General features: G+C 41.4%; 1 protein-coding gene across 2 annotated transcripts in view; it reads right to left on the reverse strand.

Moving 5' to 3' along the window:
* TRAPPC9 (trafficking protein particle complex subunit 9) overlaps nucleotides 1-15,182 on the reverse strand; it is a 712,655-nt gene that overhangs the window by 270,935 nt on the left and 426,538 nt on the right. For both annotated transcript variants that reach the window (XM_073018375.1, XM_073018374.1), the window contains one exon: nucleotides 10,285-10,427. In XM_073018375.1, the coding sequence (XP_072874476.1) occupies nucleotides 10,285-10,427 (143 nt within the window). The remainder of the gene's footprint in view (nucleotides 1-10,284; nucleotides 10,428-15,182) is intronic.

The following is a 15,182-nucleotide window of genomic DNA, read 5'->3' on the forward strand; positions in this document are numbered from 1 at the left end:
GCGTCGTGTCAGGCACTGTTTATAATTTTTCAGACACTCTATACACGGTTTTTAAACACACAGTTTTATGACCCTGCACAATCAATGTTATCTCCTTTTCAAGATGAAGGAAAAATGAGGCTTAGAGAAATGTGAATGGCTTGCTCAAAACCACAGTGCAAATGAGCAGGAGAATCAACGCTGGAAATCATATACAGGCGCATTTGGCTCTCACTCCTGCTGCGCACTACAATTCTAAATTCTTGTTAGATTTAAAACCAATCTAATAAATAAACATAGCAACTGGAAAAAGATCTACCATGATAAAACTCCGTAGTGCCCCTTCCAGGGGTTAGCTGTCCCCACCACACGGGGAAGTGTCTAAGGTCTCTGTGGCAGGGTGTCTATCAATAATGTCGTAACGATTACACCCCACGCCCTGCTCAGAGGAGTGCATTTTCCTGAGTAGAAATGTCTAAGATTGGATCGTTTATTGTAACAGGCTAGAAAGAAATTGCTCCTCAGGAGAGAGGGAGGCTCAGCACTCAGACAGGGACGGTCCAGCCTAATCCATTTCCATCTCGTCCCTAACAACGTTACCAGGCAGCTCTGTGTAAAAAGCAAATCTCAAAGGTAATTGATCTTCTAAATAAAAGTCAACTGAGACCTGTGTACTCCCTGGAGGGAGAACAGTAAAAAGAAAATAATAATGAGAATAATGAGAATTATTATCATTATTATTTCTCTATAATTATTCTCATTATTATTTTCTTTATATTGAATTCTCTATATTGCGCTTTGGCATTTAGGAAAAAACTGCCCCCTCTGCTATTTAAATGGATTCTCTTATCGCCCTGGTGAGGTGGGCAGAGCTAAGAGGCTCACTCTCCCCTAGGGAGGGCAGGGGCAAAACTGGGGCAGAGAAACACACTCCTCCAAAGATACAGCTCCTAAGAAGGATGTCAGTGGCAGAACAGACACCAGAGCCCGGGACTCCAGGCTCCCAGGTCAGAGCGAGTGTGGTGGCAAGCTTTGGTCTGGGTGTCCCCAAGGTCACAGTTCAGACTGCCTCCCTTCCACTCACGAATGGGCAGGACAAGGTGAGGAATTTAACACCCCCAGCCAATGTCAGAGGGTTCTTGGGAGTGTGCATGGGATGTCGAAGGCAACACCCAGGGCACGCCCTGGAGTGTAGCAGGCTGTGAATAAATAGGACTGCTCTTCCTTCCCACATTCTCATATAGAAAACCATCTTTTTAAAAAATACCAATAAGAAAAACTACAGAAATTATCAATATTAGTCAGAGGAGCAGACGCACAGACTATCCCAGGAGGAAATAACTCACATCCATTTGTATTTTGGTTTCACAATAGAATATATGATTCATGTCATGCCAGCAGTAAAGTAATCTTTCAACATATATTTGGCTTCTATTTGCATTAAAATTAGTCTGAATCTCTGTGCAGGCTTGCAGTGACACGTATGTGGCCAGCTTCATTGTCCATTATGCAGTGGCCTGGAAGCCAGGACATCTAGATGCCAGCCCTGTCACCTGCAAGCTGTGTGAACCTAAGCAAATCAGAAAACTCTCTGGGCCTCGTTTGTGATGCACATGTGTTGAGATGGGCCATCTCTGGGGATGCAGAGAACTCTAACACGGCATGATGCCAGAGCAAAAATCTTCACCCGTGAGCAAAATGAAAAGTAATGAATTCACAAGACACCATGCGTCACGGAACTTCAACAAACTGCAAAGGCCAAGAGCCAAAAATGCATACTAATTCTGTCGTATTCCGGGCCTTGCAATTTACACAGGTCCCTATTAAGAAAAATAGAATTCAGCACTTTGGGAGGCCGAGGTGGGTGGATCACTTGAGGTCAGGAGTTAAGAGTCCAGCCTGGGCAACATTAGCCAGGCGTGGTGGCTCATGCCTGTAGTCCCAGCTACTCAGGAGGCTGAGGCAGGAGAATCACTTGAACCTGGGAGGCAGAGGCTCCAGTGAGCTGAGGTTATGCCACTGCACCGGGCAAAAGAAAAGAAAAATAGAACTTAAATATATATATAAACGAGGTCATCCCTTTTATACAAAAAAACACCTGAATGAATACAGTCTTGGTATTTTACATCCTGTCATTCCTAAGTCTTGCCCACCGTGGGGCAAGGTGCTGAGTCCTGGGAGGCAGAAGTTAAACACCTGGCTCCATGCTCCACAGAGCTCAAAATCTAGTACAAGAACCAGAAACCCAGTGTTAACACTTCTCCTGTTCCTCCCACTGTGGGTGGTGAAATCCTTCTTTCTTCAAGAATTAGTACAATGTTTCATTTTTTGTGATGCCTTTCCAGATCTCTCCAGTAAAAATTAGGTGTTCTCTCCAATGTATATATATTTTCGTACATGAAATGTTAAATCAAGGTTATAATTTACATACAATGAAATACACAAATCTGAAGCGTCTACTAGTCTGATTATTTGCGTACAACCCTATAACCCACACCCCATCAACATATGCAACATTTCATCCAGTCAGAAAGAGATTTTCTCTTCCCTTTAAGGTGACCAACTGTCCCGGTTTGTACTGAGGACTTTCCCAGGGTGAGGGAATTTCAGAGCTGATCTAAAAAATCCCAGGCAAACCAGACAGTTGCTAACCCTAATCCCTTTCCAGTCGATTCCTGCCCCATCCCACCTTAACCCAGAGTCAACCACTGGTTAGATTTCTTTTATCATAAAACAGGTTTTCCTGTTCTAGAAAGGTGCACACATGGAGTCACACAGGATGTTTCTCTTATGACTCGATTCCTTTGACCAGCATCATAACTTTGTGCTGACCCCATTTTGTCGCGTGTCCCAGCAGTTTTTATTTCTGAGGAGTATTCCGTTGTGTGGGAGCACCCCACACTGTTTATTCATCTACCTGTTGAGGGGCATTTGGAATTCTTTCCAGTTTGGAGTTATTAGGAATGAAGCTGTTATGAAAATACTTGTAGGAGTCTTTTTGTGGATATGGACTTACATTTCTCTTGAGAAAATATCTAGGAATGAAATTGCTTTTTTTTTTCCTGTAATATTTATATTTTATTTTCTAAATACCGAGTAATATACATTTTCTGCTCACTTGCTCTAAATAGAACAAAATGCAATCATTACTGGAAGTTATTACTTCAGTAGAGTACACTGGAAAATATTCTACTCCAGTGTAACACTTCCCACAAAAAAGTAAGTCTCACATCTATTATTATTTCTGGTATTACATGAAACTCTGTTCATAAATACACACATGAAATTTTGAAGGCATGCATTGAACTAAAATTAGAACCACTCACATAAAAAGATGTAATCAATGAATAAAATGATCAAATATTCCATTACTTCTGAGAGCAAAGCAATAGGCTAATAGCTAATAAGTAATGAAGTTAATGAGTATACTTGAATGCAGGGATATTTTCTTTAAATTGGAATTAGCAAATACCTTTTTTAAAATTTAAACTTTATTTGCTGGATTACTGGGGAGGAATATGTTTTAATTCATGAGGAACTGCCTGACTGATTTCTAAAGTGGCTACACCACATTACACTCCCAGAAGCAGTTTATGTGAATTCTGGTTGTTTCACATTCTCCCTAACATTTGGTGTTCTGTTCTTTAATTCTAGCCATTCTAGTGGGTATATAGTAGTATCTAATTGGGGTTTTAATTTGCATTTCTCTAATGATTAATAATGTTGAACACTTTTCGGAGATTACAGGTCATTTGAGAAATATCTGTTCAAATCTTCTGCCTATTTATCACCTTTTTAGAATTATACAACTTCATCAATAAGACACAAACGAATGTTACATAAATATGTTACAATTTTTTAATCTTAGAATGTAATTTGCCTTTTAATGAGCTGAAGTTTTTAATTTTGATGAAATTCATCCTATCAACTCTTAGTTTTATGGTTAGCAGTTTCTGGCCCCATCTAAGAAAATATTTGCCCCAAATCAAGAAGATACTCTGCTACATTTTCTTTGAGAAGGCTTGCAGTTAAAGTTTTTACTTTTAGGCCTAAAATTCATCTCCAGTGAATTCTTGGGCATGATGTGATGTATGGGTGAAGGGTTAATTTTATTCCCCCACACAGATGTCCAGCTGTTCCAGCATCTTTTATTAAAAAGACTTTTCTTTCCCCATGAAATTAGTTTTGCATCTTGTTAAAAATCAACTGATGAGATACAATTGGAACTATTTCTGGACTATCTATTATGGTCCATTGATCTCTTTGTGTTTACACCAATAACATACTCTCTTGATTACTATAGCTTTACATTGTCTTAAAATCATACAGTGTAAGTCCTCCAACTTTGTTCTTTTTTCTCAAGTTATTTGTCTATTCTAGGTCTGTTCAATTTCAAAATAATTTTATAATGTCATTAAACAAAAATTCTGCTAGGATTTTGACTGAATTGCATTAAACTTATAATCAGTTTGGGGAAAACCACTATCTTAAGAAAAACGAATTCTTCCAATCACTAAGCAAGGTATACCTTTTTTTGTTTGTTTGTTTGTTTTTGTTTTTGAGACAGAGAGTCTCGCCCTGTTGCTCAGTCTGAAGTGCAATGGTGCAATCTCGGCTCACTGCAACCTCCGCCTCCCGGGTTCAGGTGATTCTCCTGCCTCAGCCTCCTGAGTAGCTGGGACTACAGGTGCCCACCCCCATGCCTGGCTAATTCTTGTATTTTTAGTAGAGAGGAAGTTTCACCATATTGGCCAGGCTGGTCTTGAACTCCTGACCTTGGGATCTACCTGCCTCAGCCCCTCGAAGTGCTGGGATTATAGGCACGAACCACCATGCCCAGACACCTCTCTATTTAAGTCTTCTTTCATTTCTCTTTATCATGCTTGATCATTCTCTACGTAGGGATAATATTTGTAGAAATGTTTTCCTAAGTGTTTTTATGATTTTGATTCTACTGCATACGTTATTTTTTAAATTTAATTTTCAAATTGTTAGTTGCTGGTATATAAACATAAGTGATTTTTAAATGTTGAGTGGCATCCTGCAATCTTGCTAAATTGACTTATTATTTCTAATAATTTCTTTGGTGTGGCAGATTTCTTATTTGTGTACATAATCATATGTACCATACAAAGACAGACATGTGAATAATAATTTTACTTCTTCATTTCCTATTTTAATACCCTTAATTATTTTCTTCCCTTATTGCTCTGGTTAGGACTGCCAGAAAAATAATGAGTACAGTGGAAATGTGCCTTGTTCTTATTCTTAGAGAAAAAGTTATCAGACTTTCACCTCTAAGTGTGACATTAACTATGGGGTTTTTTGTAGATGGCCTTTGTCAGATTGAGGAAGTTCTCTTCTAATCCTAGTGTACTGAGTGTTTCTGGAATAATTAAGTGTTGACTTTTGTCAAATAATGGTTCTTCATCAACTGATATGATCATTATTTTTCTCCTTTATTCTGCTAACGTGATAAATTCTAATGACTGGTTTCTCAAGGGTAAAACAGCCTCATATTTCTGAGTAAAACCTAAATTGTTCATGCTGCTTTGTCCCTTTCCTATATCACAGAAGTTGATTTGATTTTTTGTTTTCATATTTCACATGTATTTACATGAGATTATTGGTCTACAGTTTTCTTTTCTCATAATGTCTCTGTCTGGGTTTCGCATCAAGGTGATGTTGGTATCATGAAATGGAAGTTGGGAAGTATTTCCTCCTTATTTTCTGAAAAAGTTTTCGTAAAGGTGATATTATTTCTTTAAAAAACTGCATATATTTCAGAGTGGAGCCCTCTGGGCCTAAAGTTTGCTTTGTGGGAAGTTTTTAATTAAGAATTCAAAATCTTTAACTGATGTGTGACTATTTATTTTTTCTGTTTCTTCTTCCTGTGTCAATTTTAGTAATTTGTGTCTTTTTTTGTTTGTTTGTTTTTACACAGAATCTCACTGTGTTGCTTAGGCTGGAGTGCAGTGGTACAATCTTGGCTCACTACAATCTCTGCCTCCTGGGTTCAAGCGATTCTCATGCCTCAGCCTTCTGAGTGGCTGGAATTACAGGCATGCACCACATGCCCAGTTAATTTTTGTGCGTTTAGTAGAGACGAGGTTTCACCATGTTGGTCAAGCTGGTTTCAAACTCCTGACCTCAGGTGATCCGCCAGCCTCGGCCTCCCAGAGGGCTAGGATTACAGGTGTGAGCCACCATGCCTGGTCGTCATTTTTCTTTTTTTTAAGAGACAGGTTCCTTCTCTGCCACCCAGGCTGGAGTGCAGTGGCACAATCATAGCTCACTCCAGGGACCCTCCTGCCTCAGCCTCCTGAAAGCTAGGACTACAGGGATGTGCCATCACACCCAGCTAATTTTTTAAAATGTTTTGTATGTTTTATGATTTTTCATAATATTATGTTATTATCCTTTTAATGTCTGTGGAATTCGTAGTAGTAAGGCCACCTCTTTCATTCTCATTATTGGTTATTTGTGTTTCCACATTTTTTTCTGACCACCCTGGTTACAATTTATTAATTTTATTATTAATTGTTTCAGAGAACCAACTGTTGGTTTCACCGACTTTATGAGTTTATTTGTTCATACTCTATAGCACTGATATCCACTCTTTATATTTCTTCTGCTTACTCTAGGTACATTTTGCTCTTCTTTATCTAATGAACAAGAAATATCACTGATTTTAAACCATTCACCTTTTCTAATACAAACATTTACTGTATTATAAATAACAACTAGACATTTTGGGAGGCTGAAGCAGGATTGCTTAAGGCCGGGGATTTGAGACTAGCCTGGGCAAGATAGTGAGACCCCATCTCTACCAAAAGTTTTAAAAATAAGCCATTTGTGGTCCTGTGCACCTGTAGTTTTAGCTACTTGGGAGGCATGGCAGGAGGATCACTTGAGCCCAGGAGTTTGAGGTTACAGTGAGCTATGATGGTGCCAGTGCACTCCTGCCTGGACTATGGAGTGAGATTCTATCTCCAAAAATAAAATAAAATAAAATACATACATATATATATATACACACACACACACTTATACACACACAAAAGTAGGTGGAGTTGATTATAAGAATTGTCCAAGTTTTCTATATTTTTACTAATTTTTTTGTCTACTTATTTTACCAAATACTGACAGAAAAATGTTGAAATTTTCAACTATAATGGTGGGGTTATCAATTTCTCCCTTCAGTTTTATTTTGAAGTTATATTTGTAAACAGTTTCATTTGATCATTATGTACTTTTGATGACTTGATTCTGCTGTCATTAAAAATTGTCCTCTTTTTCTCTTGAAAGCCTAACCATTTGATATTAAGACACCCAAACTAACTAATTATTTGGGTTTACATACGTCTTTTCCTTCATCTTTTCATTTTACATTATGTATAGTTAATGTCAATTTCTTATAAAAAGGTAGTTGGTATCTTACTTTCTTATATAGTTTGACAATCTCCATTTTTAAAGGTAGTATTAAATCTATTTACATTTAGTGTAACTCTGGATACAGTAGATTTGAGTCCTCCACATTGCCATCTGTTTCCTATTTGGCTATATGTTCCTTGTTCTTTTCTCCTCCTTTCTTGATACCTCTTCCCCTTTTTTTGGATTAAGTATTTTTAAATATTCCATTTTATCTCTTCTGGTTTAACATCCATTCCTTAAGTGGACTGCTCCAGAGTTTACATGTATCTTTAGCTGATCACATTTAACTTCAAAAAAATATTATAACAATTTGCATATAACACAAGAACTTCTATTTTCCCACCCATTCTTTGTGCCGCTTTGTTACATATTTTATTTATATATGCGCTATACACTACAGAATTCAATGTTCTTATTTCTTCTTTAAGTAGTCAATTAATCTTTCAAAGACATTTTAAAAGTGAAGGAAACACATCTTTTCTATTTATTCACTTATTTACTATTTATTAGGTTCATCACTGCTTTATAGTTTCTGGTTTCCATTTGCTTTTATTTCTGACTGACGAGCTTATATCAGGCAAATAAAAAACAGGAATTGTGCTCCCTTTGTCTCTTAAACCATGATCTCTTTATATAGTACCTGAAACTTTGGAAGTGTTGGCTTAAGGAACACATGAAACTATTTCCAATACACTCTGGAAAGTGCATGAGCAGAAGCACGTGTAACGTTAAGGGACCCACAGAAGGGCCAATCCACTCTGCCTAGTCACACTCAGAACAATTTTACCAAAATGGTAACATGGGCCAAGGTCAAACAGATATTTTCCAAAAGGTTGAATACAGTATCTTCATTTAAGAGAGAGAACAGTGTTAGAAAAATGTGTGTGCAGAAGCTCGTTGGTGTAAACCACCTGCACATATACCAGCAATGGCGAGGAGCAAGTGCCCTTTACATGAAGTATGGGATTGGGGCAACGGGACTGAAGGGGAAGATCTGGGCCAGATCCTTAAGTACCATGGATGTCATAGGAGGGACTCTGGACTTTATCTCATCAGCACTGGGAAAGTATGTACCAGGGCAGTGGCACGGGCACGTGTGTACCGAAAGGATGACAACGGGAAACAAGGCTGTCAGCAGAAAGACCGACGGGGCAACTCTCTCTACAGTGACAAAGGCGTGCAGTGGACTGCAGAGTCATTTGGTGACATCTCAGAAGTCCAATCCACAGGGCTTAGGGACCACTTAGACTTGGGAATAATGGAAAAGGAGAATTAGAAGACATTGAATCTCAATCCCAAAAGCAGGGAAAAGAACCACAGAGACCAAAAGAAAAGGGAGCAAGGGCCACAGGCTGGGGGGCAGGATCCACATAGCGCTTCATCTGTCCACCCACGCTTCCAAACCTCTGTGTGAAGCAAACCACACGGCAGCATTTTCCTCATCTTCAACTGTCATTTAGAACTGCAGGGGTCATGACGTGAAAGCCAGATATCAATAAGGGGAAAAGAAAAGACGAACTTGGTGACAACCTGTGCCACTTCCAAGAATTATTTATATGGGTAACGGCAGCAGGAGATGAGGGGATGAGAAAGAAACACACACCAGGTTCATGATGGAGCAAATGGAATGCTCAGAAAGGGCCTGAAATACTCTAACATCCATAGCCGTCCTGGCCAAGCCTTCCCCAGGGGCAAGAGCTTTAATGCTTTATACAAATTCAAAACAGAGGTGAGTCTTGGCAGGGAAGGCTCTTACTCTGAGGATTGAAAAAGTGACAGATGATGAAATAAGACGCTAAAAGGCCCAGCTAAACCATTAATTCTTGCTGAAGGCATTCTCCAGGGGTTGGGAAGAAAAACAGTCTTTCCTATAAACTAAAATCACACTTATTATTTAGAGCTGTATCATTTTCAAGGGATTTTATGCCAACATTAACATGGACAACAACATGTTATCTTACGTTGCAGCACACAGGGCCCTGGAGGAGGAGGGGCTGCATGGGATCCCTCTGCCTCCCCATTCGAGGACAGACAGGTAAGCATTTAAATAATACCCGTCCAGCCCACCCTACTCAGATAAGCAAGACCTAGCTGGACAGGAACACCGGGACGAGCTCAGAGGTGAAGAGCACCTGCTTCCCAAAGGCTGCTGGCACTGTGGCAGGAATGGGAGACTCAGCTCCACCTCCAGCTTCCAGATTCCGCTACTCCAACTTTGCCAGAAGGAAAAGTTTTCGTGAGAAACTATCATTCTCCTAACTCAGAAAAGAATACCCTAAGTATCTCTTGCCACCTCTGGGTTTCAAGTGTACAAACTGTCCAATTTCTTTCTCCCTGAAGGAAGACTAGGTCTGGAAAGTAGGCAGGAGAGAAAGCCTTTGCATGAGAAGGGCCTCCGAGGCAGAAATGACCTGAGGCCCAGATGGCTGGGAGCTCCACAAAGTGCCCATCCTACGGGGATGCCGGGAGTGACGCAGAAGAGATGCTGGACTTGTCCAGGAGTTCCTAAGACATGTGCTATCCACTGAGCCCCCACTAACAGGAGAAGCAAGCCAGAATGCAGCCATGCCAGGCTGAGCGGGAAGTGTGTGCACAGTGAGAACCACACGCAGGAATGCTGCAATCATCAGCATTATTATTACGGCATGGCGTGATATGTAAAGCCCACTCACTCACAACCACCTGAGAGGCAGTTCTCGTGTAACACCTGGTTTCCTAATGAGAAGCCTACATCCCAGAGAGGCTAAGCAACTTGGCCCAATGGCACGGATCTAATGGGAGGCAGGACAAAAACACACTGAGGTCAGGATTCTAAACGCAGTGCTGCTGAGACTCTAGAACAAGACTGCTGTGTGGCAGTAAGACATTTACCTGGTTGCTGGGAGAGTACTGACTCGGGTGAAAAATACAGACGGCTCGACTTCTATATGCAGCCCCAGGGAGAGGTTCCTGTAATATCCTTCAGTGTGGCCCGGGCCTCCAGAGTATTTGAAATTCAGGATAGCTTCCAGGGTCTACAAGATGTTGGGAAAAAAAAAAACAAAACAAAACACATACACATGTTAGTAACTCTCTAGTTTGATCCACCAGGAGGCAAGCGGCTTTGCTTAGGAAGAGTCTGAAGATAATCCCAACTAGTCAAGTCATCAGCATTGGCCGACTCACATCCCCGGCGGGCACTCTCTTACATCCCTGGCGGGCACCAACTCACACCCCCAGTGGGCACCGACTCACACCCCTGGCGGGCACCATCTTACACCCCTGGCGGGCACTGTCTTTCCTGTAATGCCCCAGAGTGTACACAATTCTCAGCCTGTACGTGCAAACAGAAAGGGCTTCCAAAACTTACTCTGTGGTTAAATACAGCTTTATTTTATTTTATTTTATTTTTTTGGAGATGGAGTATCACTCTGTCGCCCAGGCAGGAGGCAGTGGCATGAAATTGGCTTACTGCAACCTCCGCCTCCCAGGTTCAAGTAGTTCTCCTGCCTCAGCCTCCTAGGGATTACAGACGCATGCCAGAAGGCCCGGCTAATTTTTGTATTTTAGTAGAGATGGGGTTTCACCATGTTGGCCAGGCTGGTCTCAAACTCCTGACCTCAGGTGATCCACCCGCCTCGGCCTCCCAAAGTGCTCGGATTACAGGCGTGAGCCACCACGCCTGGCCTAACAAGGCATTTTGGAGACAGCATCATTTCAACATAAAATGTTGTGTGAGCATCATTTCAACATAAAATGAGGTGACAGGCGGGGTGGGGGTGCTTCTATCCAGAAGGTAGGGTCACTTGGGCTGACAGTGAGTAAAAGCTGACAAACTCCACATTCAGGATGCTTCCTGGAATCCATCCAAGAGATGACTTCACAGGGCAACTGAGGCATTCCAGGAGGGGCAGGGTGCTGCACAGCGGGGACTGCCCATGTGCTCCTGCTGGGCCCAGTGGCACCCAGTGAGAGGCAAGGAACAGAGGTATGCGGAGACCCCCCCCCCCCCCATGGGGGTGGTGCTGCACACAGGATGGCTGGGGATGGAAGGGGAACATTACAGCTTCTCTGCATCCCCGAGTACAGGGTAACATCAGGGGACTGTGGAGCCTGGGGGGCACCCAAAGTAACCATAGAAACAAGAAGTTCAACCAGGTTTGCCTCTGGACTGAAGGACCCCGCCTTCCCCAGGACCATCCTGAAGCAGCAGACACAGCAGATCCGGCCCATGGGCCAAATCTGGCCACCGCCTGTTTTTGTGTGGCCTGAGAGCTAAGAACAGTTTTTACATTTTTTTAAAGCTTGTAAAACAAAACAAAACAAAACCAGAGAAGAATATGCAACAGCGACCATATGCGGCTAGCAAAGTTTAAAATACTTACTATGTGGACCTTTACATCAAAGATTTGCAGATAAAACCCAGAGGAAAACATAGGAACAAATCTTCATGACCTTAGATTAGGCAAAGGTTTCACAGATATGACACCAAAAGCATAAGCAAACCCCCCCCCCAAAAAAATCAAAGCTACTCAACTGTTAAATAGGGACAATCATTAATACGTATCTCACTAGAGTGCAGATGTGATGAGGAAACACAGTGACAGAACAAGAAGTCGCTCATTAAATAAATTCCTTTCTCCCCCGCAATGTACCCACCTGACACCCTGAGGCAACATGGCTTAGAATCGGAGGAAACTAGTTTCAGTCCCGCTTCTTCTAGGTTTTGTTTTATATTCTTGTAAAGTGGCAAGAATGCATAACATGAAAGTTACCATTTTAACAATTCTAAGTACACAGTTCAGTGGTGTTAAACACATTCATTCTGTTTATCAAGCATCTCCATCATCCATTTCCATCCCCAGAACTTTTGAATCTTCCCAAACTGACCCTCTGAACCCATTAAATATGGTCTCCCTTCCCCTAGGCCCTGGCACCCACCATGCTACTTTTTGTCTTCTTGAATTTGACACTCTAGGCACCTTGCATGAGTGGAATCCTACAGTACTTGTCCGTTTGTGAGTGGCGGATTTCACTCAGCATCATGTCCTTGAGATTCATCCGTGTTGAATCATGGGTCAGAATTTCCTCTTTTTAAAGACTGAGTAATATTCCGTTACATGTATGCACTGCATCTTACTCATCCATTCATCTGTCAGTGGACATCTGGGTTGCTCCTACCCCTTGGCTCTTGTGAACAGTGCTGCTCTGGTTGGACAATGCCGTGACCCTGCTTTCAGTTCTTTAGGGTATATGCCCAGAAGTGGAATTTCTGAATCGTGTGGGTATTCTGTATGTACCTTTTTGAGAAGCCACCATATTGTTTTGCACAGTGGCTGCACCATTTTACATTCCCACCAGTAGTGCACAGGGTTCCTATTTTCCCACATCCTTACCACACATTTGCTATTTTCTGTTTTTGTGATAACGGCCATCCTAAGGGGCATGAAGGGATATCTCACTGTGGTTTTGATTTGCATTTCTCTGGTGACTAGTAATGTTGAGCATCTTTTTATGTGCTCATGGTCCATTTATGTATCTTCTTTGGAGAAATTGCTATTTGAGTCCTTCAAGTCTCATTTTAAAAGCTCACTATTCCAAATTCCCTCTCACCACTCCTCAAGGTGTCTTTCATGACTACATATTGACAGGTTCCCTTCAATATCTGTACTGCCAGAGAAATACCTTCACTGATTCTCTCCACCTATGTAAATATTACTCCTCCTTGACAGCCCAAATAAAGTCACCCCTTCCCCTTACTTACAAATGGCTCAGTAAAATACAGATTTTTAAAAATATTCAAGGATCATATTTTGGCCTCACCAAAATCCCAAATCCTTTTTTCATTCCCCTTACTCCCAAGCACCACCCTGTCATCTCCAAAGCGTTGCTGATTTCTTGTGAACATGTCTTAGACCTCTTAAATTGCCCTTGTCATCAGCAGAAGGTGAGTCTCGACACACACACATACTCAATAAGTCTTTCTGTCAAAACTTTCAGAGTTCAACTGACTTTCACCTGTTTGATCTATTTTTTCATTCATCTTTTCTAACACTTCCTGGGTATCTTCTAAGTTCAGGGCTCTCTGCTCAGTACAAGATGAAGAAGATGTAGTCCCTGATCTCAGAAAGCTCAGTAAATGCTGAGTGAGTCAATGTATGAATAATTTAAATAATAAATAAATGAAGCCAACCAACTAACCAACTGCCTAACATGTATGCAGCATCTTCCTCAAACTGCAGGCACAGTGGTCACGGAAATACACAAACTCCCAGTAATGGCTGTGAAAAGCCAAAATCTGTGAAGTAACAACAAATGTCACACTGGCTTTTTGGTTTTTTTTTTAAGGTAAACTTAAAAGTCACCTACAGAGAGTGATGTAAAAGAAATCACCTGGGGAATGAACAAAAAGTACACACAGACAACTGTCAAAGTAGCACATCACCAAGAAGAAATAGTCTGTGTTTCTACTTTCTGGGAATTCACTGTTTCTTTACTCTGTAGAAAACCACAAAAAAGATAGAATTATGAGGGGCAATATCTAATTTAACAAAATCAAGCACAGAAAAGGTGTATTAGTCCATTCTCACACTGCTGTAAAGAACTGACCGAGACTGGGTAATTTATAAAGAGAAGATGTTTAATTGACTCACAGTTCAGCACAGCTGGGGAGGCCTCAGGAAACGCAGAATCATGGCAGAAGGGGAAGAAGCATGTAGTACATGGCAGCAGGAGAAAGTGAGCGAGTGTGTGAAGGAGGAACAGTCAAACACTTATAAAACCATCAGATCTCATGAGAACTCACTATCATGAGAATAGCACGGGGGATACCGCCCCCATAATCCAATCACCTCCCACCAGGTCCCTCCCTCGACATGTGGGGATTATGGGGATTACAATTCAGGATGAGATTTGGGTGGGTGGGGATACAGAGCCTAACCACATCAAAAGGTTTTCTGAAGTTCACTGTCACTGCCTTACCTCTTTGAGATAAAAACAAAAACCAGAAATAACAAAAAAAAGCCTCCTCAGTCTTTTAAAATTAGAATATTATATATAAGGTCTTGTGTGTGTGTGTGTGTGTGTGTGTGTGTGTGTGTGTGGTCTTATTAATAATCAGAATAATCAGAGCATAAGGGGAGCTGGGAAGTGGAAAGACACAGGATGTCCAAGTCCTTTTCCTCAATCCAAGAGACTTCGTAAGACGTTCCTGTCTGAGAGTATTTTTCAATCCTTGCTTTGACAGAAGACTATTACAGAAATCATTCATAAACAAGGGACTACAACCAAAATGTTTATTTTCTAGGCACATAACTTAGTATTCCAGCTAACATGAAAGGCCTGTCAGTGGGTACCTTGTATTAAAGGCACCTACTCCATGCCACGTGCTGCACTGAGTGACCTACGCCCCCAACTGCAACAGTCATGAGAGCCCCAGAAGGGAAGTGCTGTTTTCATCAATGAGGCTCAGAGCACCCAGGAAGCAGCACAGGCAGGAACTGAATGCAGAGCAACGTACCTGCACAGCCCACTCTCTTGCCATTCAGGCAAACTGTTTAGAATAGCATTCATTCACCCATGTAATAATTCGCCCACTAACCCTGTCTACTATGTCCCAGGGACTATGGCACCTGAGAGGAAGAAGGCACAGTGCCAACCTTGGCGCACCTGACTCTAGTAAAAGAAACAAGCCTTGAGGCCTCTGAGTAAACTGTGACATGCTGTGTCATGGATAAGTGTATTACGATATATGAGAATACAGGAGGAAAAAGGACTACGTGTGCCAGGTG

This window comes from Chlorocebus sabaeus, chromosome 8, assembly GCF_047675955.1.
Source record: "Chlorocebus sabaeus isolate Y175 chromosome 8, mChlSab1.0.hap1, whole genome shotgun sequence".
In the NCBI taxonomy this organism is placed as follows: Eukaryota; Metazoa; Chordata; class Mammalia; order Primates; family Cercopithecidae; genus Chlorocebus; species Chlorocebus sabaeus.